General features: G+C 54.8%; 1 protein-coding gene across 1 annotated transcript in view; it reads left to right on the top strand.

Annotated features, from left to right (window-relative positions):
* Positions 1 to 23,597, top strand: part of LOC140741695 (uncharacterized) — a 92,873-nt gene that overhangs the window by 28,272 nt on the left and 41,004 nt on the right. Inside the window, exons 9-15 of the mRNA XM_073071982.1 lie at positions 1,053 to 1,202; positions 5,240 to 5,332; positions 8,691 to 8,847; positions 9,618 to 9,692; positions 11,620 to 11,769; positions 20,930 to 21,032; positions 23,130 to 23,226. Coding sequence (XP_072928083.1) covers positions 1,053 to 1,202; positions 5,240 to 5,332; positions 8,691 to 8,847; positions 9,618 to 9,692; positions 11,620 to 11,769; positions 20,930 to 21,032; positions 23,130 to 23,226 — 825 coding nt within the window. The remainder of the gene's footprint in view (positions 1 to 1,052; positions 1,203 to 5,239; positions 5,333 to 8,690; positions 8,848 to 9,617; positions 9,693 to 11,619; positions 11,770 to 20,929; positions 21,033 to 23,129; positions 23,227 to 23,597) is intronic.

Raw genomic sequence — 23,597 nt, 5'->3', positions numbered from 1 at the left:
ACCAGGGACAGACATTTTAAAAATGTTCCTTTATTTGAATTCACAGTGCTCGTCTTTGTAACCACAGAATCATTCCCCATCTTACCAGCAGGTTCTTTGATACTATTTCCCCCTCTCCTGAGGCAGCTTGCTTAAGCAGGGTTGCTAACTAAGACTTGCTCTATCCACAGTATACCATCCTTTGTTGGTTCCTCAACATAAAGATTAGCTTTATTTCTCACATGGACATCGAAATATACAGTGACCACACGTAATTTTCATCAACAACAAATCCTATGAGGTCACAGGATGAACTTACAAATTCCTTACAGACATTTGCAGAATACCTCACTTCTATTTGGCATCGGTCACCGAGCCAGTCACTGCTGTCATCTGTCCTGGGTTGGGCCAGTCTTTCAAATTGTCACCCATCTTTGAAAATTCTTCCTCTGACAGGGTGAAACCCTCTCTTTCTTCAGCTTCTACTTCCCCTTTCCTTCATCCTGACCTTTGGATTGATGGGCTGAATGGCCTATTTCTTTGACCAGCTGCAGGGTTAATCCCAGTCTCCTCTTCGAGCTCACCAGTGGACGGTAAAGATCTTGAGGCTACTTTCTCACAGCTCAGGGTCTCCAAACTGACGAGCAGCTGGCTGGTCACACATGCTTTATACAAATGCAATGTGACATTATAAAGCCCTTGAGGCCACATTGGAGATAGAGCCATAGAGCGCAACAGCAAACAAACAGGCCCTTCAGCCCATCTAGTCTGTGTCAGCCCATTCCACCTCCACAGCCCTCCATATACTCATCCAAACTTTTTCTTGACTGCTCTAACAGAACCCACCCCCAGCACTCCGCCAGCAGCTCATTCCACACTCATCACCCTCTAGTGGAGAAGCTCCCCACAGCCGGCTACAAAAAAGCATATCCCTCATAATTCTGTATACTGTACCTCTATCCAATCACTCGTCATTCTCCTACGCTCCAGGGAATGAAGTCCTAGCCTACTTAACCCTTCTGCATAACTCTGGTCCTGGGAATGTGCTTGTAATTTTTCCCTGTGGTCTCCAGCCTGCACATCATGTCCCAGGGTCGAGGGCTGAAACTGTCACAAGTCCTTCCTCTTCCAACCAACACTCTGTCGCAGTATGTCTACAACAGGGCCAAGAACCTGATCTTCTTCCTCGTGGACTCTGCAGAGATCTGGATCTACAGCAGCAAGTGAGTGAGTGGGGACATACTGAGATAAAGGTTCCAGTTCAGACTGATGTCTTTATCACGCGTACATCGATGTGTTAACAACCGAATGTGCTGGGGGCAGCCCACAAGTGTCACCACACATTCTGGCACCAACGCAGCACGTCCACTGTGTTCAGAACAACAACAATGGCAAGACAATCTCCTTGTCCGCCCGTCCACCCACCCACTCACATGCAGCGTAATTGTTACACAATCGGTTTACACCAGCGATCACCCACCAGATTTCAGAGAGGGTTGGGGTTAGTGCATTATGGGCGTGCTATTTTCAGTGCCGTTAGCGTAGTGGTTAGCATGATGTTATTAAAGCTTGGGGCGTACCAGAGTCCAGCGTTCAATTCTGCTGCAGACCGTAAGGAGTCTGTATGTTTCTCCCACGACTGCCTGGGTTTCCTCCCACGGTACAAAGACGTACAGGTTAGTAGGTTAATTGGTCATTGTAAATTGTCCTGGGATTAGGTTGGGGTTGAATCTGTGGGTTGCTGGGCAGTGCCGCTGAGTGGGCTGGAAGGGCTGTTCTGTGTTGTATCGCTGATGCACCATCAATAACTCTCTGAGACGTGAGGTGAGATATCGGCTTTTATTGGCTGGAAGAAAGAACAAGCAGCAAGTGACCACCACACTGCATCCTGGAGACTGAGACCGGGGCGGTGTCCCCAATCGCCTTTATACCGGGGTCCGTGAGAGGAGCCACGGTCAGTGGGAGGAGCCACAGGAGCAGTCAGCGGGGGGGGGGGGGTGGGGGCATGTCCAGACAGGTATATGTAGTTCACCAAAATCGCTAACTAAATAAACACAACAAAACAACAACAGTAAACAAGCCCTTTCCCGCTCACACACACACACAGGCCTCCAACCTGTGTCTCTGGCGTGGACTCTCACGATCGCAGATATTGGGCCTCTGTCTTCCAGACATGCTGACCCACAAACTTCAACCATTGGCCCTCGATACTGCACCGTCCCCTCCCTGGATTTGTTGACTTTGGGCTTCGACCTCGGGTATCGACCCTAGGACTCACTGATTACAGGACTTTGAACTCCAGGACCTAACTTCCAAACTCCCATGGACCTCCAACTCCAAGGCTTGCCAGCTTGGAGGGGTCACCAGCCCTTTAGGCCTGGGGCAGATTGACCTCAGCCCTTGACCACCAGAATCACTGATCTTTGTCCTCAGCACCTGCTGATCTGACCACCCCCCCCACCCCCCCCAGGATCTGCTGGGCTTTGATTGAGGAGCCCTCCAAACTGGAGTCCGACCACAGGCTCAAGCCCAACTCTTTATTTACTTCCTCCGACCTCTAACTCCCCCTCGTTCCTGTCCCTAAACCCTAATCTGACCTCTAACTCCCCCACATCCCTGTCCCTAAACCCTAATCTGACCTCTAACTCCCCACATCCCTGTCCCTAAACCCTAATCTGACCTCAAACTCCCCACATCCCTATCCCTAAACCCTAATCTGACCTCTAACTCCCCACATCCCTGTCCCTAAACCCTAATCTGACCTCGAACTCCCCACATCCCTGTCCCTAAACCCTAATCTGACCTCTAACTCCCCACATCCCTGACCCTAAACCCTAATCTGACCTCAAACTCCCCACATCCCTGTCCCTAAACCCTAATCTGACCTCTAACTCCCCACATCCCTGTCCCTAAACCCTAACCTGACCTCTAACTCCCCACATCCCTGTCCCTAAACCCTAACCTGACCTCTAACTCCCCACATCCCTATCCCTAAACCCTAACCTGACCTCTAACTCCCCACATCCCTGTCCCTAAACCCTAATCTGACCTCTAACTCCCCACATCCCTGTCCCTAAACCCTAATCTGACCTCGAACTCCCCCACATCCCTGACCCTAAACCCTAACTTTGCCCATAGTTCCCCATGCTGTGTCTGGTTTAAACATAGATAATTTAGCGTTACTTGTCACATGTACATCAAAACCTGCAGTGACCTGTCTCAAACTGGCGGGTATTCTGATTGGCAGCCAACAAGTCACCACACTTCCGAGACACACAACTCACTGACCCTAACTTGTACGTCTTGGAATGTGGGAGGAAACCGGAGTATCTGGTGGAGCGCCCACAGTCATGGGGAGAACGTACAAACTCTTTCCTGCCAGTGACGGGTTTCGGATCCCGATTGGTGATTCACTAACCATGTGCTACCATACTGCCGTTGTTGTGATGCGCTCATCAAAACCACAGGGAGTCTGTAATGGGGACAGGTACAAGTCCTTATTAAACACACAACAGCACTGAGAGAGAGGATCTAGATCTTGTCCCCTGGCGCTTACATACTGTTTGACATACAAAGACAAAAATAAGCAATTTACTAAGGGAGATAATTACCCATTTCACTTCAACACTTTGAATGTAAGACAGATAACTTTGCAGGATTACATATTTACAATGGGAGCACATCTCAATTAGCAGAACCCCTTTTGTTAGTGTTGTGTGTCTGTGTACAAGTGTATTTGTGAGTGTGTGTGCATCAGTGTATGTGTGTGTGCACTAGTGTACATGTGAGTGTGATGTTAATTATTATATATGTGTGTATGTGAGTGTATATGTATGTATACACAAATGTTTGAGTGTGCACGAGTGTATATGTGAGTGTGTGAGTGCATGTGTGTGTACAAGTGTACATATGAGTGAGTATAAGTGTATATGTAAGTGTGTATGACTGTGTACATGTGAGTATGTTCACGAGTGTATACACAAGTGTGTATATATGTGTGTACTAGTGTATATGTGAGTGTGTGCATGTGTATATGTGAGTATGTGTGCACAAGTGTAAATGTGAGTGTATGAGTGTATATGTGAATATGTGCATGAGTGTATATGTGAGTATGTGTGCACAAGTATAAATGTGATTGTACAAGTATAAATGTGATTGTACAAGTGTACATGTGAGTTTGTGTATGAGTGTGAATGTGTGTTCGTGTGTATATGCGACTGTGTACAAGTGTAAATGTGAGTGTGTGCATGAGTGTATATGTGTGTATGAGCATCTGTGTCTATGTGTGTGCAAGTGTACATGTGAGTGTGTGTACAAGTGTAAATGTGAGTGTGCACATGCGTGTGTGTGTGTGTGTGTGTGTGTGTGTGTGTGTGTGTGTATGAGTTGGTGTTCCAATGAGCATGTCTTATGAGGAAAGGTTAAGTGAGCCAGGGCTTTTCTCTGAGGAGCAAGAGAGGATGAGAGGTGACTTGTTAGCGATGTGCAAGATGATAAAAAGGCATAGACTGAGTGGAAAGGGATGGAAGTGGCTAATACCAGGGGGATAATTTTAAGGTAATTGGGAGAAAAAGTACTGGGGGATGTCAGTGGTAGATTTTTACACAGGGAGTGGTGGGTATGTGGAATGTGCTGTCAGGGGTGGTTGTAGAGGCAGATACATTAGGGACATTTAAAAGATTCTTAGACAGATACATGGATGATAAAAACATGGAGGGCTGTGTTGGAGGGAAGGGTTAGATTGATCTTAAAGTGGGTTAAAAGGTCGACACAACATAGTGGACTGAAATTCCTGTAGTGGCTGTAGTGTTCTATGTTCTGTCCAACAGCCAGGAGTGTCAAACAACAGAATGGTACAGGGCAGAGTGAGTGCAAACCAGGGTCATGGAGATAATGCTGAGGTAGCGGGAGTGAGTGTGTGACTGTGAGTGTGTGTTAGTATCTGTGTCTCAGAGTGAGTGTGTTAGTATTTGTGTTTCAGTGTGTGTTTGTGTCAATATTTGTCTCTTGAGTGTGAGTGTGTCGGTATTTGTGTCTGAGTGTGTGTGTGATGTGAATAAATACCTGATCCAGATGAAGGGTCTCGGCCCAAAACGTTGACTGTTTATTCATTTCCTTAGACACTGCCTGACATGCTGAGTTCCTCTAGAATTTTGTGTGTGTGTTGCTCTGGATTTCCAGCATCTGTGGAGCCTCTTTCATTAGTAATAAATGGCTGATTCGTTATATTTATACCCATCACAACCCCAATCTCCTGTAGAACCAACCCAGCCTGCAGAGTTGCTGTGTGGAATGTTTTGGAGATACTCAAGACCGTGCAGTTCCTGGATGTTGGTGGACAGTCGGGTCGAATGTGAGTAACACCCTGAGACCTTTGGGTGGGGAAGGGTGGTGGCGGTGTCGGCAGAGTGGGTGCACCGTCATGCATTGGGGGTGTCTCACCTTCCCGGTACTCAATGCTCCCCCTCCCATCCCTGACGAGCTCCTCAGACCTCCAGCTCCAACCCCTCCCGATTCGGTAGTTTCTCATCAATTCTACTGTATTTCTTTGTTCTACTGTGAATGCCTGCAAGAAAGTGAATCTTGGGGGTAGTAGATGCTGAAATATATGTTCTTTGGTAATAAATTTCCTTTGAACTATGAACCTTGATAAGCAGCTACAGAATCCTGATGCTTTTGTGATCCAAAGGTTCTTCGGAAGTCAAGGATGTGGCGTAAAACTTGTTGCTTCCGATCGTTTTCATTCAGAGTTTATTTATTGGAACAGGCCCTTCTGACCCTCTTAGCTGTGCTGCCCTGCATCCCTAGCCTAACTAGGATAATTTACAATGACCAATTAACCTACTGACCGTGGGAGGAAACCAGAGCACCCGGAGTAAACCCATGTATTCATGGGGTGAACGTACAAACTCCTTACAGACAGTAGTGGGAATTGAACCCGGGTCACTGGTACTGTAAAGCGTTGTGCTAACCACTACACTACCGTGTGATGGGAATCGAACCCGGGTCACTGGTACTGTAAAGCATTGTGCTAACCACTACACTACCGTGTGATGGGAATTGAACCCGGGTCACTGGTACTGTAAAGAGTTGTGCTAACCACTACACTACCGTGTAACACGAGCAGTAAAAGAACAAGAAAAAGGTGAGGGGAGCCAAGAGAATGAAGAAAAGCCGAAAGATAAAGTAGTCATGATCGTCTCGTACCCAGACCTGAGATGGCAAAACTTCCAGTGGTAACAATTAATCTATCAGATAGCCAGACTGACTTCTGTTACTGGACAAACTGAAACATTTCTAGAAAAATATAGAAGCAACTATGCTGTAATTACTGGAAAATTTGCAGAGTGATTATATGTATATAGGTGATAATATGGAAGTATTAGCAGGGAAAGGAAAATTAAAGAACAAGAAAAATACAAGCGATTGGTGAAACCGGGAGGGTGGGGTGAAGTTAAAGAGCTGGGAAATTGATCGGTGAAAGAGATAAAGGGCTGGAGAAGGGGGAGTCTGACAGGAGAGGACAGAAGACCAGAGTGCTTTACACCTTCTTTGGTAGAGACGTATCTCCACCCCGCCATCCTAATAAGAAATGTATAAACAAAATTAGACTAGGTAGTGCTAAAACTATTCCTAAACGATGAGTGTGTGACTTCAGGCTCCTGTACCTCCTCCTCGATGGTAGCGATGAGATGAGGGCATGTTCTGGGTGATGGTGTCACTTGCTTGAAGCATCATCTTTTGAAGATGTCCTGGATGCTGGGGAGGTTAATGTCCCTGGTGGAGCTGACTGAGTTCACAACTCTCTGCAGCTTTTTCTGACCCTGTGCAGTGGCCCCTCCGTACCAGACGGTGCTGCACGTCCACGGTACATCTACGAAAGTTGCAAGAGTCTTTGGTGACATAGCAAATCTCCAGAAACTCCTAATGAGCCCCCCCCCCCCCACCCCAGGAAGGAGATGTGAGAGAGGTGGCTGGTTCAGGAGTTACAGCACGGGGAAGAAACTGTTCTGAGTCTGGTCGTCCGGGCGTTCAAGCTCCCTGTATCTTCTCCCAAAAGGTAGAGAAGAGAATACGGCCAGAATGGTAGGGATTCCTGATGAGTGTGTGATGTCACCATGCCTGGCCGCTCTCTCTCTCTGGCTCCACGCACTTGAATATGTTGTGGTAGTAATAATCGTTTAAAAAAATATTGAAACTGTAAAAAAATTTATGAAGCCCTGATTTTTGTCCAGTGCTTTGCATGAGAATCAATGTGTGCTTAAACATTAGTCAGAGGATTGAGTTCAAGGGCCACGAGGTAGTGTTGCAACTGTATGAAACATTGGTTAGACCACACTCTGATCTCCTCATTACAGGAAGGACGTGGAAGGTTTAGAGAGGGTGCAGAGGAGATTGACCAGGGTGCTGTCTGGTTTAGAGAGGGTGCAGAGGAGATTTACCAGGATGCTGTCCGGATTAGAGAGGGTGCAGAGGAGATTGACCAGGGTGCTGCCTGGATTAGAGAGGGTGCAGAGGAGATTTACCAGGATGCTGTCTGGATTAGAGAGGGTGCAGAGGAGATTGACCAGGATACTGCCTGGATCAGAGAGGGTGCAGAGGAGATTGACCAGGATGCTGCCTGGATTAGAAAGGGTGCAGAGGAGATTGACCAGGATGCTGTCTGGATTAGAGAGGGTGCAGAGGAGATTGACCAGGATGCTGCCTGGATTAGAGAGGGTGCAGAGGAGATTGACCAGGATGCTGCCTGGATTAGAGACAGTGCAGAGGAGATTGACCAGGATGCTGCCTGGATTAGAGAGGGTGCAGAGGAGATTTACCAGGATGCTGTCTGGATTAGAGAGGGTGCAGAGGAGATTGACCAGGATGCTGCCTGGATTAGAGAGGGTGCAGAGGAGATTGACCAGGATGCTGCCTGGATTAGAGAGGGTGCAGAGGAGATTTACCAGGATGCTGTCTGGATTAGAGAGGGTGCAGAGGAGATTCACCAGGATGCTGCCTGGATTAGAGAGGGTGCAGAGGAGATTTACCAGGATGCTGTCTGGATTAGAGAGGGTGCAGAGGAGATTGACCAGGATGCTGTCTGGATTAGAGAGGGTGCAGAGGAGATTGACCAGGATGCTGTCTGGATTAGAGGGCATGTCTCATGAGGAAAGGTTGAGCGAGCTGGGGATTTCCTCCCTGGAGCAAAGGTGACTTGATAGAGGTGTATAATGTGATAAAAGGCATAAATGGAGTGGACAGACGGTCACTTGTTCCCAGGGCAGAAATGATTAATAGGAGAGGGATATAATTTTAAGGTGTTTGGAGGAATGTATAGCGAGGATGTCAGGTGTAGGTTTCGTCACAGAGAGTGGTGGGTGCAGTGAAGCGCTCTGTCGGGGTGGTGGGAGGGGCAGATACAAGAGAATCTTAGACAGATGGAGGGGCATGCAGGAGGGAAGGGTAGCTTGACCTTAGAGTAGGTTGAAAGGTTAGCACAACATTTGAGCCGAAGGGCCTGCACTGTGCTGTAGTGGCCTGTGTTCTGTGCCACCGTGTCCGACCCTTCCTCTGTGGCCCCTCAGAGGACTGAAAGTGTTTTAGAGAGTTTAGCTAGAAATAAGCTTTTTAAATTTTCAAATTGTAAATAGTTTATGAACCCTGATCATTGTCTTCTCATGAAGAAACTATTAAACAAGAATGTGTTTTCTTTGCCTTGAACTGACCAGATCGGTTGCGGAGGACATGCGATTGTCCCCGTTTGACGGGAAGGTACCGGCCAGTGAGTGCTGCTGCATCGGGAGCCTCTCCTCCCCCGTCCACTACGCGACCAGCGAGGGGACGGCGTGTGCTGATTCCGACGAGTTCTTGCTGCTGGGGCTGGAGGTGAGGACAAAGTGGGGCGAAAGGGAATTTGCCAGCCTCGCCGTCCTCTTGCACAGGTACGGGAGACCGGCAGGGGCGGGCAGCCCTGCTCCCCAAGACAGTGCCCCTCAACCCTTTACATCCCTCCCATAATGAAACGGCAGTGAAGGATCCTGTATCTGTGTGCGACAGTGTGGATGGACAGAGATCGAGGGCCGGGCCTTCATTGTCGCCCCAAAAGCCAGCGGCATAACGGGCAGTAAGTCAGCGTAATGAAAGCCTTCACCGCCAACTGAAGCAATGAATCCGGGACGCCCAGTAACGAAACACCTCACAGCACCGGTGACAGGGGTTCAACTCTCACCGCGGTCTGTAAGGAGTTCATACCTTCTCTGCATGACAATGTGCGTTTCCTCCGGATGCTCCGGCTTCTAGTTCCCACAATACAAGGATGCACCGGTTAGGGTTAGTAAGTTATGGGCATGCTGCATTGGCGCCGGAAGGGAAGATTTACTCCTTACAGACAGCGGCAGAACGAGAACCCCGTTCGCTGGTGCTGTAAAGAGTTATGTAGACCACTGCAAACGAAAACCCTTCTAAAGCTGGGGAGACCTTCAGCAGAATGCCTGTCGCGGTGAGTAACTGCTGCCTCTGTTTGTTTCCAGTTACTGGGAGTCCCGGCGGGCAGTCTGCACTCCAGCGGATGAAGGGTGCCTCAGGTGCGGAGGGAGGGAGGGAGGGTGTCGCGGTCAGCTGCGGCTCGCCTCACAGAGACTCTGTTCCTTTGGCAGGATGGCCGGATGCTCTTCGTGGACGCTGATTCAGACAAGGTGCTGTACCACGTAGTGCAGGCGCACAAAGGGCCGGTGAGTTAGCGGGATAGAGAACCGGCAAGACGCGAGTTCATTGCCTGGCCGCCCACCTCCGTTTACTGCCATTGGCTGTTTGATATGTCCATCTGCCAAAGCCTCACCTCTCTGCTTCCCCATTGGTCCTCTGATTGTTGGCTACTTGCTTGGTCCATCGTTGGGTTTGATATTCACTGGAAGTGAATACCACGCACAAGATGCTGGAGGAACTCAGCAGGTCAGGCAGCACCGATAGAGGGGAATAAACAGTTGACGACTTGGGCATAGCACAACATTTTACAGTACAGGCGACGCGGGTTCAGTTCTCACCGTATTCCTGTCACCTCGCGGGTTTCCTCACTCGGTACGTTAATTGGTCCTGTGATTAGGTTGGGATTACACCGGGGGAGTAATGGAAGGGCCTGTTCCACGCCGTATCGCAACAAATCAATCAATAAATAAATCCGACCTGGAGAGCAAGCGGGTAGCAGCCGGAATATGAGGTTGGGGAAAGGGGGAGGACAAGCTGGTAGGTGAAATTTGAGACCAGCTGAGGAAGAAGGTGGGTAGGGGGAGAGGAATGAAGTGGCAAGCTGGAGGGGGTTGGGGGAGACCAGTGAGAAGGGAGGGTGTGTGGGTGGGGAAGGAGGGGATGAAGTAAAAAGCTGGGAGGGGGTGGGTGCACACGGTCAAGGAGCGGGAGGACAGCAGGTCTGCTGAGTTCCTCCGGCATTTTCTGCGTAGCTCTGGATTTCCAGCATCTGCAGGATCTCGGCTGTCTGTGAGCTGCCGCTCCGCGGGAGAGTCTGTCAGGAATGTCTGCCCTGAAGAAGTTCCAGTCCTCTCTCTGATGGGAGTCTCTGCTATTCGCCAACTCTCCCACCATGTGCTCACCTGTCACTTGTTCTGCCGAAGATTGTTTACAGGCTGTGTCGGCGCTGGAATGAATGTGTGGTGACACTTGCCCCCAGCATATTTTTGGGATCGTTTGTTGTTAAAACAAATGACGCATTTCACTAGTTCAAATTCGGATTCAGATTTATTTACATCAAAACATACAGTGAAGTGTTGTTTGTGTGAGGGTGTTTCATTGTGGTTCGGAATGCTGCTGTTGTTTGCATGATTTGTTTTTCCCTTCTCTTCCTCTGTGCGTTTTGAGGGTTGGTCTTTATTTTTTAATTGGGTTCTTTCGGGTAATTTGCTTTGTGTCTGCCTGTAAGCAAACAAATCTCAAGGTTGTATAATTTGTACATCTTTGATAATGTATTTTGAATATTTTGAGTGTACAGTATAGAGCAAGAGTCTCGGGCACCCTTGCTATATGTGCTTAAGACTTTTGCTCAGGACTGTATTTGTCAACGTGGAGTGGAGAGCAAGTCTGTAAATCTGGCGGGAGCAAAGGATGTTGGAAATGGTGAGGGTGGAGCACTGCGGGAGGGGTGTGGGGCAGGAGGCAAAGAAGGAGTGCCAGGGGTACGAGTGGTGCAGGTGCAGACACACCCAGCCCTGAGACTCCAGGCAAGATCATTTGATTCCATACAATTGGGTTTATTGATCAATATCTCTCTGATGCTTCCCGCTCCCTCCCCTCTCCCTGCCCCTTTTCCCAACCGTGATTCCCCTCTCCCTGCCCTGTTCCCACTCTCAGTCCACAATAGAGACCCAGATCAGAATCGGGTTTATCATCACTCACATATGTCATGAAATATGTTTTTGTGGCAACAGCACAGCGCAAAACATAAAATTACTACTGGACTGTGCAAAGATCTTCGGCAGCCTGCCATTCCCAGCATCTTTAGGCTCATATTTATGTGCTCCAGATTTTTGCACGGTACTGTACATGTGATTGATAGATCCGAATCTAAACCTGACATGATGGGCTGAATGGCCTGTTTCTGTGCTGTGTGAGCCTATCACTGATCTACTTGTAAATGATGTGTTTCAGCTTAGCCTCATAAAGCAGAGTGACGAACGTCGGTTAATATGCGTGGGCCAGGAGGCAGCCGGCAAGAGTCTGAAGATCTGGAGTCTGCCCAAACTCGATCTGCTCCAGGAAGTACTGATCCCTCAAAGCACCGCCAGCCTCTCAATAATAGTACGTGAACGTGTGTACGGGGAGATTCCAGGCGGCTGTGACCCTGCTCTTCGCCTGGCAGTCTGCGGAGGACTGGTCATCCTGTCTTTCCCACGCACAGTGGTTGATTGGGCTTGGTGTGCAGGTTCAATGGGCTGGACAAGGGGGCACGTTGTGGTGTGTCCTGGCAGAGAGTGTGTTACTGTGGTCATTGTCAGGGAACACGGTGCTGAATCAGCCGACTCGCACCTTTGTCTCTGACCTTGTACTGTGTGCGTGTGTGTATCTGTGTGAGGGAGTGAGTGTGTGTGTGTGTGTGTATATATCTGTGTGAGTGTGTGTGCATGTGTATGTGTGTGTGCACACGTGTGTGTCTATCTGTGTGTGTATATTTGTGTGAGTGTGTGTGCATGTGTATGTGTGTGTGTGCACACGTGTGTATCTATCTGTGTGTGTGTATATCTGTGTTTGTGTGTGTGTGTGGATATCTGTGTGAGTGTGTGTGCACACGTGTGTGTCTATCTGTGTGTGTGTATATCTGTGTGAGTGTGTGCATGTGTATGTGTGTGTGTGCACACGTGTGTGTCTATCTGTGTGTGTGTATATCTGTGTGAGTGTGTGTGCATGTGTATGTATGTGTGTGCACACGTGTGTGTGTGTGTGTAGCTCGGATTGTTTCCAGGTGAAACAGCTTCGGAATCAGAATCAGGTTTATTATCCCAGACATTTGCTTTTCTGGAGCAGTTCAGTGCAAAGACAAAACTTTGCCATAAATGACAAAGCAAATAATTAGTAATGAGGTTCATGGATAGTTCAGGTTCCCTTTCTCTTCCCCGATGGTGTGAACGGGAAGAGGGCGCGACCCAGAAATCTGATTCTGATTTCATGCATGCTAGAGTAACATGCAGAGCTGTCACAGACACAGAGTGTAACTGATGCCCAGTGTCACAGGCTCCTGTGGTCTCCCGGGCACCCAGCGTCCCGGGCACCCGGCATCACTGACACCCAGCGTCCCAGGCACCCAGCGTCACTGACACCCGGCGTCCCGGGCACCCAGCGTCACTGACACCCGGCGTCACTGACACCCGGCGTCCCGGGCACCCAGCGTCCCAGGCACCCAGCGTCCCGGGCACCCGGCATCACTGACACCCGGCATCCCTGACACCCGGCATCACTGACACCCGGCGTCCCGGGCACCCAGCGTCCCGGGCACCCGGCATCACTGACACCCGGCATCACTGACACCCGGCGTCACTGACACCCGGCATCACTGACACGCGGCATCACTGATACACAACGTCACTGACACCCGGCATCACTGACACGCGGCATCACTGACACCCAGCGTCCCGGGCACCCGGCGTCACTGACACCCGGCATCACTGACACCCGGCATCACTGACACCCAGCGTCCCGGGCACCCGGCGTCACTGACACCCAGCGTCCCGGGCACCCGGCATCACTGACACCCGGCGTCACTGACACCCAGCGTCCCGGGCACCCGGCGTCACTGACACCCGGCGTCACTGACACCCAGCGTCCCGGGCACCCGGCATCACTGACACCCGGCATCACTGACACGCGGCATCACTGACACCCGGCGTCCCGGGCACCCGGCGTCACTGACACCCGGCGTCACTGACATCCGGCATCACTGACACCCGGCGTCACTGACACCCGGCGTCACTGACACCCAGCGTCCCGGGCACCCGGCATCACTGACACCCAGCATCACTGACACCCGGCGTCACTGACACCCGGCGTCACTGACACCCAGCGTCACTGACACCCAGCGTCCCGGGCACCCGGCATCACTGACACCCAGCATCACTGACACCCAGCATCACTGATACACAACGTCACTGACACCCGGCATCACTGACACGCGGCATCACTGACACCCAGCGTCCCGGGCACCCGGCGTCACTGACACCCGGCATCACTGACACCCGGCATCACTGACACCCAGCGTCCCGGGCACCCGGCGTCACTGACACCCAGCGTCCCGGGCACCCGGCATCACTGACACCCGGCGTCACTGACACCCAGCGTCCCGGGCACCCGGCGTCACTGACACCCGGCGTCACTGACACCCAGCGTCCCGGGCACCCGGCATCACTGACACCCGGCATCACTGACACGCGGCATCACTGACACCCGGCGTCCCGGGCACCCGGCGTCACTGACACCCGGCGTCACTGACATCCGGCATCACTGACACCCGGCGTCACTGACACCCGGCGTCACTGACACCCAGCGTCCCGGGCACCCGGCATCACTGACACCCAGCATCACTGACACCCGGCGTCACTGACACCCGGCGTCACTGACACCCAGCGTCACTGACACCCAGCGTCCCGGGCACCCGGCATCACTGACACCCAGCATCACTGACACCCAGCATCGCTGACACCCGGCGTCACTGACACCCGGCGTCACTGACACCCAGCATCGCTGACACCCGGCGTCACTGACACCCGGCGTCACTGACACCCGGCGTCACTGACACCCGGCGTCACTGACACCCGGCGTCACTGACACCCAGCATCACTGACACCCGGCGTCACTGACACCCGGCATCACTGACACCCAGTGTCCCGGGCACCCGGCATCACTGACACCCAGCGTCCCGGGCACCCGGCGTCACTGACACCCGGCATCACTGACACCCGGCATCACTGACACCCAGCATCACTGACACCCGGCGTCACTGACACCCGGCGTCACTGACACCCAGCATCACTGACACCCGGCGTCACTGACACCCGGCGTCACTGACACCCGGCGTCACTGACACCCGGCGTCACTGACACCCAGCATCACTGACACCCGGCGTCACTGACACCCGGCATCACTGACACCCGGCATCACTGACACCCAGCATCACTGACACCCAGCATCGCTGACACCCGGCGTCACTGACACCCGGCGTCACTGACACCCAGCATCACTGACACCCGGCGTCACTGACACCCGGCGTCACTGACACCCGGCGTCACTGACACCCGGCGTCACTGACACCCAGCATCACTGACACCCGGCGTCACTGACACCCGGCATCACTGACACCCAGTGTCCCGGGCACCCGGCATCACTGACACCCAGCGTCCCGGGCACCCGGCATCACTGACACCCGGCATCACTGACACCCGGCGTCCCGGGCACCCGGCATCACTGACACCCAGCATCACTGACACCCGGCGTCACTGACACCCGGCATCACTGACACCCAGCGTCCCGGGCACCCGGCATCACTGACACCCGGCGTCACTGACACCCGGCGTCACTGACACCCGGCATCACTGACACCCGGCATCACTGACACCCAGCGTCCCGGGCACCCAGCGTCACTGACACCCGGCGTCACTGACACCCGGCGTCCCGGGCACCCGGCGTCACTGACACCCGGCATCACTGACACCCGGCGTCCCGGGCACCCAGCGTCACTGACACCCGGCGTCACTGACACCCGGCATCACTGACACCCGGCGTCCCGGGCACCCAGCGTCACTGACACCCGGCGTCCCGGGCACCCAGCGTCACTGACACCCGGCGTCACTGACACCCGGCGTCACTGACACCCGGCGTCACTGACACCCAGCGTCCCGGGCACCCGGCGTCACTGACACCCGGCGTCACTGACACCCAGCGTCCCGGGCACCCGGCATCACTGACACCCAGCGTCACTGACACCCAGCGTCCCGGGCACCCAGCGTCACTGACACCCGGCGTCACTGACACCCGGCGTCACTGACACCCAGCGTCACTGACACCCAGCGTCCCGGGCACCCGGCGTCACTGACACCCGGCGTCACTGACACCCAGCATCACTGACACCCAGCGTCACTGACACCCAGCGTCCCGGGCACCCAGCATCACTGACACCCGGCGTCACTGACACCCGGCGTCACTGACACCCAGCGTCCCGGGCACCCAGCGTCACTGACACCCGGCATCACTGACACCCAGCGTCCCGGGCACCCAGCGTCACTGACACCCGGCGTCACTGACACCCAGCATCACTGACACCCGGCGTCACTGACACCCAGCGTCCCGGGCACCCGGCGTCACTGACACCCGGCGTCACTGACACCCGGCATCACTGACACCCGGCGTCCCTGACACCCGGCATCACTGACACCCAGCGTCCCGGGCACCCAGCGTCACTGACACCCGGCGTCACTGACACCCGGCATCACTGACACCCGGCGTCACTGACACCCGGCGTCACTGACACCCGGCGTCCCTGACACCCGGCGTCACTGACACCCGGCGTCACTGACACCCAGCATCACTGACACCCGGCGTCACTGACACCCGGCATCACTGACACCCAGCGTCCCGGGCACCCGGCATCACTGACACCCGGCGTCACTGACACCCAGCATCACTGACACCCGGCGTCACTGACACCCGGCATCACTGACACCCGGCATCACTGACACCCAGCGTCCCGGGCACCCAGCGTCACTGACACCCGGCGTCACTGACACCCGGCGTCACTGACACCCGGCATCACTGACACCCGGCGTCCCGGGCACCCAGCGTCACTGACACCCGGCGTCACTGACACCCGGCATCACTGACACCCGGCGTCCCGGGCACCCGGCGTCACTGACACCCGGCGTCACTGACACCCGGCGTCACTGACACCCAGCGTCCCGGGCACCCGGCGTCACTGACACCCGGCGTCACTGACACCCAGCGTCCCGGGCACCCGGCATCACTGACACCCAGCGTCACTGACACCCAGCGTCCCGGGCACCCAGCGTCACTGACACCCGGCGTCACTGACACCCGGCGTCACTGACACCCAGCGTCACTGACACCCAGCGTCCCGGGCACCCAGCGTCACTGACACCCGGCGTCACTGACACCCAGCATCACTGACACCCAGCGTCACTGACACCCAGCGTCCCGGGCACCCGGCATCACTGACACCCAGCGTCACTGACACCCAGCGTCCCGGGCACCCAGCGTCACTGACACCCGGCGTCACTGACACCCGGCGTCACTGACACCCAGCGTCACTGACACCCAGCGTCCCGGGCACCCAGCGTCACTGACACCCGGCGTCACTGACACCCAGCATCACTGACACCCAGCGTCACTGACACCCAGCGTCCCGGGCACCCGGCGTCACTGACACCCGGCGTCACTGACACCCAGCGTCCCGGGCACCCAGCGTCACTGACACCCGGCATCACTGACACCCAGCGTCCCGGGCACCCAGCGTCACTGACACCCGGCGTCACTGACACCCAGCATCACTGACACCCGGCGTCACTGACACCCAGCGTCCCGGGCACCCGGCGTCACTGACACCCGGCATCACTGACACCCGGCGTCCCTGACACCCGGCATCACTGACACCCAGCGTCCCGGGCACCCAGCGTCACTGACACCCGGCGTCACTGACACCCGGCATCACTGACACCCGGCGTCACTGACACCCGGCGTCACTGACACCCGGCGTCACTGACACCCGGCGTCACTGACACCCGGCATCACTGACACCCGGCATCACTGACACCCGGCGTCACTGACACCCGGCGTCCCGGGCACCCGGCATCACTGACACCCGGCGTCACTGACACCCGGCGTCACTGACACCCGGCATCACTGACACCCGGCGTCACTGACACCCAGCGTCCCGGGCACCCGGCATCACTGACACCCAGCGTCACTGACACCCGGCGTCACTGACACCCGACGTCACTGACACCCGGAGTCACTGACACCCGGCGTCACTGACACCCGGCGTCACTGACACCCAGCGTCCCGGGCACCCAGCGTCACTGACACCCGGCGTCACTGACACCCAGCGTCCCGGACACCCGGCATCACTGACACCCAGCATCACTGACACCCAGCATCACTGACACCCGGCATCACTGACACCCAGCGTCCCGGACACCCGGCATCACTGACACCCGGCGTCACTGACACCCGGCGTCACTGACACCCGGCGTCACTGACACCCGGCATCACTGACACCCGGCATCACTGACACCCGGCGTCACTGACACCCGGCGTCACTGACACCCGGCATCACTGACACCCGGCGTCACTGACACCCGGCGTCACTGACACCCGGCGTCACTGACACCCGGCATCACTGACACCCGGCATCACTGACACCCAGCGTCCCGGACACCCGGCATCACTGACACCCAGCGTCCCGGACACCCGGCATCACTGACACCCAGCGTCCCGGACACCCGGCATCACTGACACCCAGCGTCCCGGACACCCGGCATCACTGACACCCAGCGTCCCGGACACCCGGCATCACTGACACCCAGCGTCCCGGACACCCGGCATCACTGACACCCGGCGTCACTGACACCCGGCGTCACTGACACCCGGCATCACTGACACCCGGCGTCACTGACACCCGGCATCACTGACACCCGGCGTCACTGACACCCGGCGTCACTGACACCCGGCGTCACTGACACCCGGCGTCACTGACACCCGGCGTCACTGACACCCGGCGTCACTGACACCCGGCATCACTGACACCCGGCATCACTGACACCCGGCATCACTGACACCCGGCGTCACTGACACCCGGCGTCACTGACACCCGGCATCACTGACACCCGGCGTCACTGACACCCGGCATCACTGACACCCAGCGTCCCGGGCACCCGGCATCACTGACACCCGGCGTCACTGACACCCGGCATCACTGACACCCGGCGTCACTGACACCCGGCATCACTGACACCCGGCATCACTGACACCCAGCGTCCCGGACACCCGGCATCACTGACACCCGGCGTCCCGGACACCCGGCGTCACTGACACCCGGCGTCACTGACACCCGGCATCACTGACACCCGGCATCACTGACACCCGGCGTCACTGACACCCAGCGTCCCGGACACCCGGCATCACTGACACCCGGCGTCACTGACACCCGGCATCACTGACACCCGGCGTCACTGACACCCGGCATCACTGACACCCGGCGTCACTGACACCCGGCGTCACTGACACCCGGCGTCACTGACACCCGGCGTCACTGACACCCGGCGTCACTGACACCCGGCGTCACTGACACCCGGCATCACTGACACCCGGCATCACTGACACCCGGCATCACTGACACCCGGCGTCACTGACACCCGGCGTCACTGACACCCGGCATCACTGACACCCGGCGTCACTGACACCCGGCATCACTGACACCCAGCGTCCCGGGCACCCGGCATCACTGACACCCGGCGTCACTGACACCCGGCATCACTGACACCCGGCGTCACTGACACCCGGCATCACTGACACCCGGCATCACTGACACCCAGCGTCCCGGACACCCGGCATCACTGACACCCGGCGTCCCGGACACCCGGCGTCACTGACACCCGGCGTCACTGACACCCGGCATCACTGACACCCGGCATCACTGACACCCGGCGTCACTGACACCCAGCGTCCCGGACACCCGGCATCACTGACACCCGGCGTCACTGACACCCGGCGTCAGTGACACCCGGCGTCAGTGACACCCGGCGTCCCGGGCACCCGGCGTCCCGGGCACCCGGCATCACTGACACCCGGCATCACTGACACCCAGCGTCCCGGGCACCCGGCGTCACTGATACCCGGCATCACTGATACACAACGTCACTGACACCCAGCGTCACTGATACACAACGTCACAGGCACCCGGCATCACTGATACACAACGTCATTGTCACCCAGCGTCACTGATACACAACGTCACAGGCACCCGGCATCACTGATACACAACGTCACTGACACCCGGCGTCACTGACACCCGGCGTCACTGACACCCGGCATCACTGATACACAACGTCACTGACACCCAGCGTCACTGATACACAACGTCACAGGCACCCGGCATCACTGATACACAACGTCACTGTCACCCAGCGTCACTGATACACAACGTCACAGGCACCCGGCATCACTGACACCCGGCATCACTGATACACAACGTCACTGACACCCAGCGTCACTGATACACAACGTCACTGATACACAACGTCACTGACACCCGGCATCACTGATACACAACGTCACTGACACCCAGCGTCACTGATACACAACGTCACAGGCACCCGGCATCACTGATACACAACGTCACTGATACACAACGTCACTGACACCCGGCATCACTGACACCCAGCGTCACTGATACACAACGTCACTGACACCCAGCGTCACTGATACACAACGTCACTGACACCCAGCGTCACTGATACACAACGTCACAGGCACCCGGCGTCACAAGAAAAGCCTCAATGAAGCTAAAGTTAAATCCTGCACAATTTCTACCAGCCTGGTTACTGACGTTTGATTTGAACTAGATCCTGGATGTTTAGTCCAGTTGACTACCATAAGATACAGGAACAAAGTGCGGCCTCTCAGCCCACCCAGTCTGCCCTGCCATTCCATTATAACTGATTTATTATCCCTCTCACCCCCACTCCACTCCCGCCTTCCAGTCACCTTTGCACCTTTAGTAATCGAGAATCTATCAGCCTCCACCTTAAACGTACCCGATGACCTGGCCTTCACAGCCATCTGTGACAATGAATTCCAGAGATTTGCCTCCCTCTGGCTAAAGACATTCCTCCTCACCTCTGTTTGAAATGGACGTCCCCCTATTCTGAGGCTGTGCCCTCTGGTCCTAGACTCCCCCACTATAGGAAACATCCTCTCCAGATCCACTCTATCTGTGTCCTCTGGTCCTAGACTCCCCCACTATAGGAAGCATCCTCTCCACATCCACTCTGTCTGTGTCCTGTGGTCCTAGATTCCCCCACCATAGGAAACATCCTCTCCACATCCATTCTATCTGTGTCCTCTGGTTCTAGACTCCCCCACTATAGGAAACATCCTCTCCACATCCACTCTATCTGTGTCCTCTGGTCCTAGACTCCCCCACTATAGGAAACATCCTCTCCACATCCACTCTATCGAGGCCTTTCAGTATTTGATAGGTGTCTCTCCCTCATTCTCCTGAACAGTGAGTCCAGGCCCAGAGCCCCTCGTACATTAACCCTTCCTTTGCTGGAATAATTCTTGTGAACCTCCTCTGGATCCTCTGAGCGAGTGAATATATGGGTCACTGAGGCAGAGCAGACACCCAGACACAGACAGAAAGTCATGACTGAAGCTCCTGAACAACTCGCTTCACTTTCAGGGCAGCCACTTGTGTCTGGGGTTGGACTCGGGATCGATCATCTTCCACAACGTTGAGGCTGCGGCATCCAGGTTGCTGTTACCTTTTGCCAGCAGATTACCAGGTGGGTGTTCTGCAGCACTGACTCGCTGAGTAGTGCAGCCCTGTGCAGAGAGTTCTCAGTGTATGGGGACCCGTCCTACTGTGCAGAGAGTTCCCGGTGTATGGGGGCCCGTCCTACTGTGCAGAGAGTTCTCAGTGTATGGGGACCCGTCCTACTGTGCAGAGAGTTCCCAGTGTACGGGGACCCGTCCTACTGTGCAGAGAGTTCCCAGTGTATGGGGACCCGTCCTACTGTGCAGAGAGTTCCCGGTGTATGGGGACCCGTCCTACTGTGCAGAGAGTTCCCTGGTGTATGGGGACCCGTCCTACTGTGCAGAGAGTTCCCAGTGTATGGGGACCCGTCCTACTGTGCAGAGAGTTCTCAGTGTATGGGGACCCGTCCTACTGTGCAGAGAGTTCCCAGTGTATGGGGACCCGTCCTACTGTGCAGAGAGTTCCCAGTGTATGGGGACCCGTCCTACTGTGCAGAGAGTTCCCAGTGTATGGGGACCCGTCCCACTGTGCAGAGAGTTCCCAGTGTATGGGGACCCGTCCTACTGTGCAGAGAGTTCCCAGTGTATGGGGACCCGTCCCACTGTGCAGAGAGTTCCCAGTGTATGGGGACCCGTCCCACTGTGCAGAGAGTTCCCAGTGTATGGGGACCCGTCCTACTGTGCAGAGAGTTCCCAGTGTATGGGGACCCGTCCTACTGTGCAGAGAGTTCCCAGTGTATGGGGACCCGTCCTACTGTGCAGAGAGTTCCCAGTGTATGGGGACCCGTCCTACTGTGCAGAGAGTTCCCAGTGTATGGGGACCCGTCCTACTGTGCAGAGAGTTCCCAGTGTATGGGGACCCGTCCTACTGATTAGAGAGTTCCCTGGTATATGTGGGACCCGTCCTACTGATTGGAGAGTTCTCTGGTGTCTGGGGACCTGTCCTACTGATTAGAGAGTTCCCTGGTGTATGGGGACCCGTCCTACTGATTAGAGAGTTCCCTGGTGTATGGGGACCTGCCCTACTGATTGGAGAGTTCCCAGTGTATGGGGACCCGTCCTACTGTGCAGAGAGTTCCCTGGTGTATGGGGACCCGTCCTACTGTGCAGAGAGTTCCCAGTGTATGGGGACCCGTCCTACTGATTAGAGAGTTCCCTGGTATATGTGGGACCCGTCCTACTGATTGGAGAGTTCTCTGGTGTCTGGGGACCCGTCCTACTGATTAGAGAGTTCCCTGGTGAATGGGGACCCGTCCTACTGATTAGAGAGTTCCCTGGTGTATGGGGACCTGCCCTACTGATTGGAGAGTTCCCTGGTGTATGGGGACCTGCCCTACTGATTAGAGAGTTCCCTGGTGTATGGGGACCCGTCCTACTGATTGGAGAATTCCCTGGTGTATGGGGACCTGCCCTACTGATTGGAGAGTTCCCTGGTGTATGGGGACCTGCCCCCACTGATCAGAGAGCTTCCTGGTGTATGGATTCCCATTCCATCGATCGGAGAACTCCCAGATGAATGGAGACCCATCCCGTGGATTGGTGAGCTCCCATTTATCCTTGAGTTTGGATGACAGAGAAGATTTAGATTTAGCCTGACAGTTCCAGTGCTGGTTGGAACTGAGCTTCCTGGTCTAACCTCTTCTGGCTGTCAGTTCCACACCTCTGTCAGGCACAGTCAATTATTTTCTCCATAATTAATCGTTCCAGCAGCTCCACCAGTCTCCACCCCAGTCTGCACCCCAGGTACATCCAGACAGAGACAATAACAGAGTGAGAGACAGAGAGAGAAGTTAAGACAGAGTGAATGAGCAACAGACAGACTGGCAGAGACAGAGACGGAGATACAGAGAAAATGAGGGAAAGAGTGAGACCGAGAAAGACAAACAAGGAGAGAGAAAGCGAGTGAGTGACAGAGACAGTCAGGTAGTAAAACAAAAAGAGTAGAGGGAGGGAGGGGGAAAGGGGGGACAGAGAAAGAGAGAGAAAGGGGCAGAGTGAGAGGGTCTGAAATGCCAGATCACAGCACACTCTTCCGGTCAGACCAGTCTCCACCTCTATCCGGCTGAACTTCACCTGCATTCTTCTCTTTCCAAGGTGAAAACCCCTTTTTCTCTTCTTTGATTCAGAGAAGGCCTTTGAGTTGGATGAGAGTCGGGGGATCCACCTGACGGGCAAGGTGTTTACTGACAGTTGCCCCAAGCAGAATATCTTCCTGAGTTGTAGGTGAGTCTAACCACATGTGGTGATGCTGGTGGCTACTCTAAGCTGTCCCTTCAGACCCGGCTTTTGGCAGATACTTCCCAAAATACTGCAGGTTTCGAACAAACTATAGTGGTTAGGGTAGGAGACCAGAAGCTTGGTCAGAGGGGGAGGTTTTTAAGGAGTAGATAAAACATATGGGGTAAGTCCAGAGGATGGTGCAAAGGTTCTTGTCTTGGAGCTTGGGATCAGGATCAGAATTAGAATCAGGATCAGGATGTGGATGCTCTAAAAGAAACATATCCATACATTACACTCCCCTTTTAAAATTAATGCAACGTAACATTGTAAATGTACAAAACATTCAATTTCCCTGCCATAAACCCGTATTCCAA

The sequence above is a fragment of the Hemitrygon akajei genome, chromosome 19 (genome assembly GCF_048418815.1).
Source record: "Hemitrygon akajei chromosome 19, sHemAka1.3, whole genome shotgun sequence".
NCBI classification, from domain to species: Eukaryota; Metazoa; Chordata; class Chondrichthyes; order Myliobatiformes; family Dasyatidae; genus Hemitrygon; species Hemitrygon akajei.
Note: the sequence above shows the minus strand (reverse complement) of the source record. Positions and strands in the feature narration are given on the sequence as shown.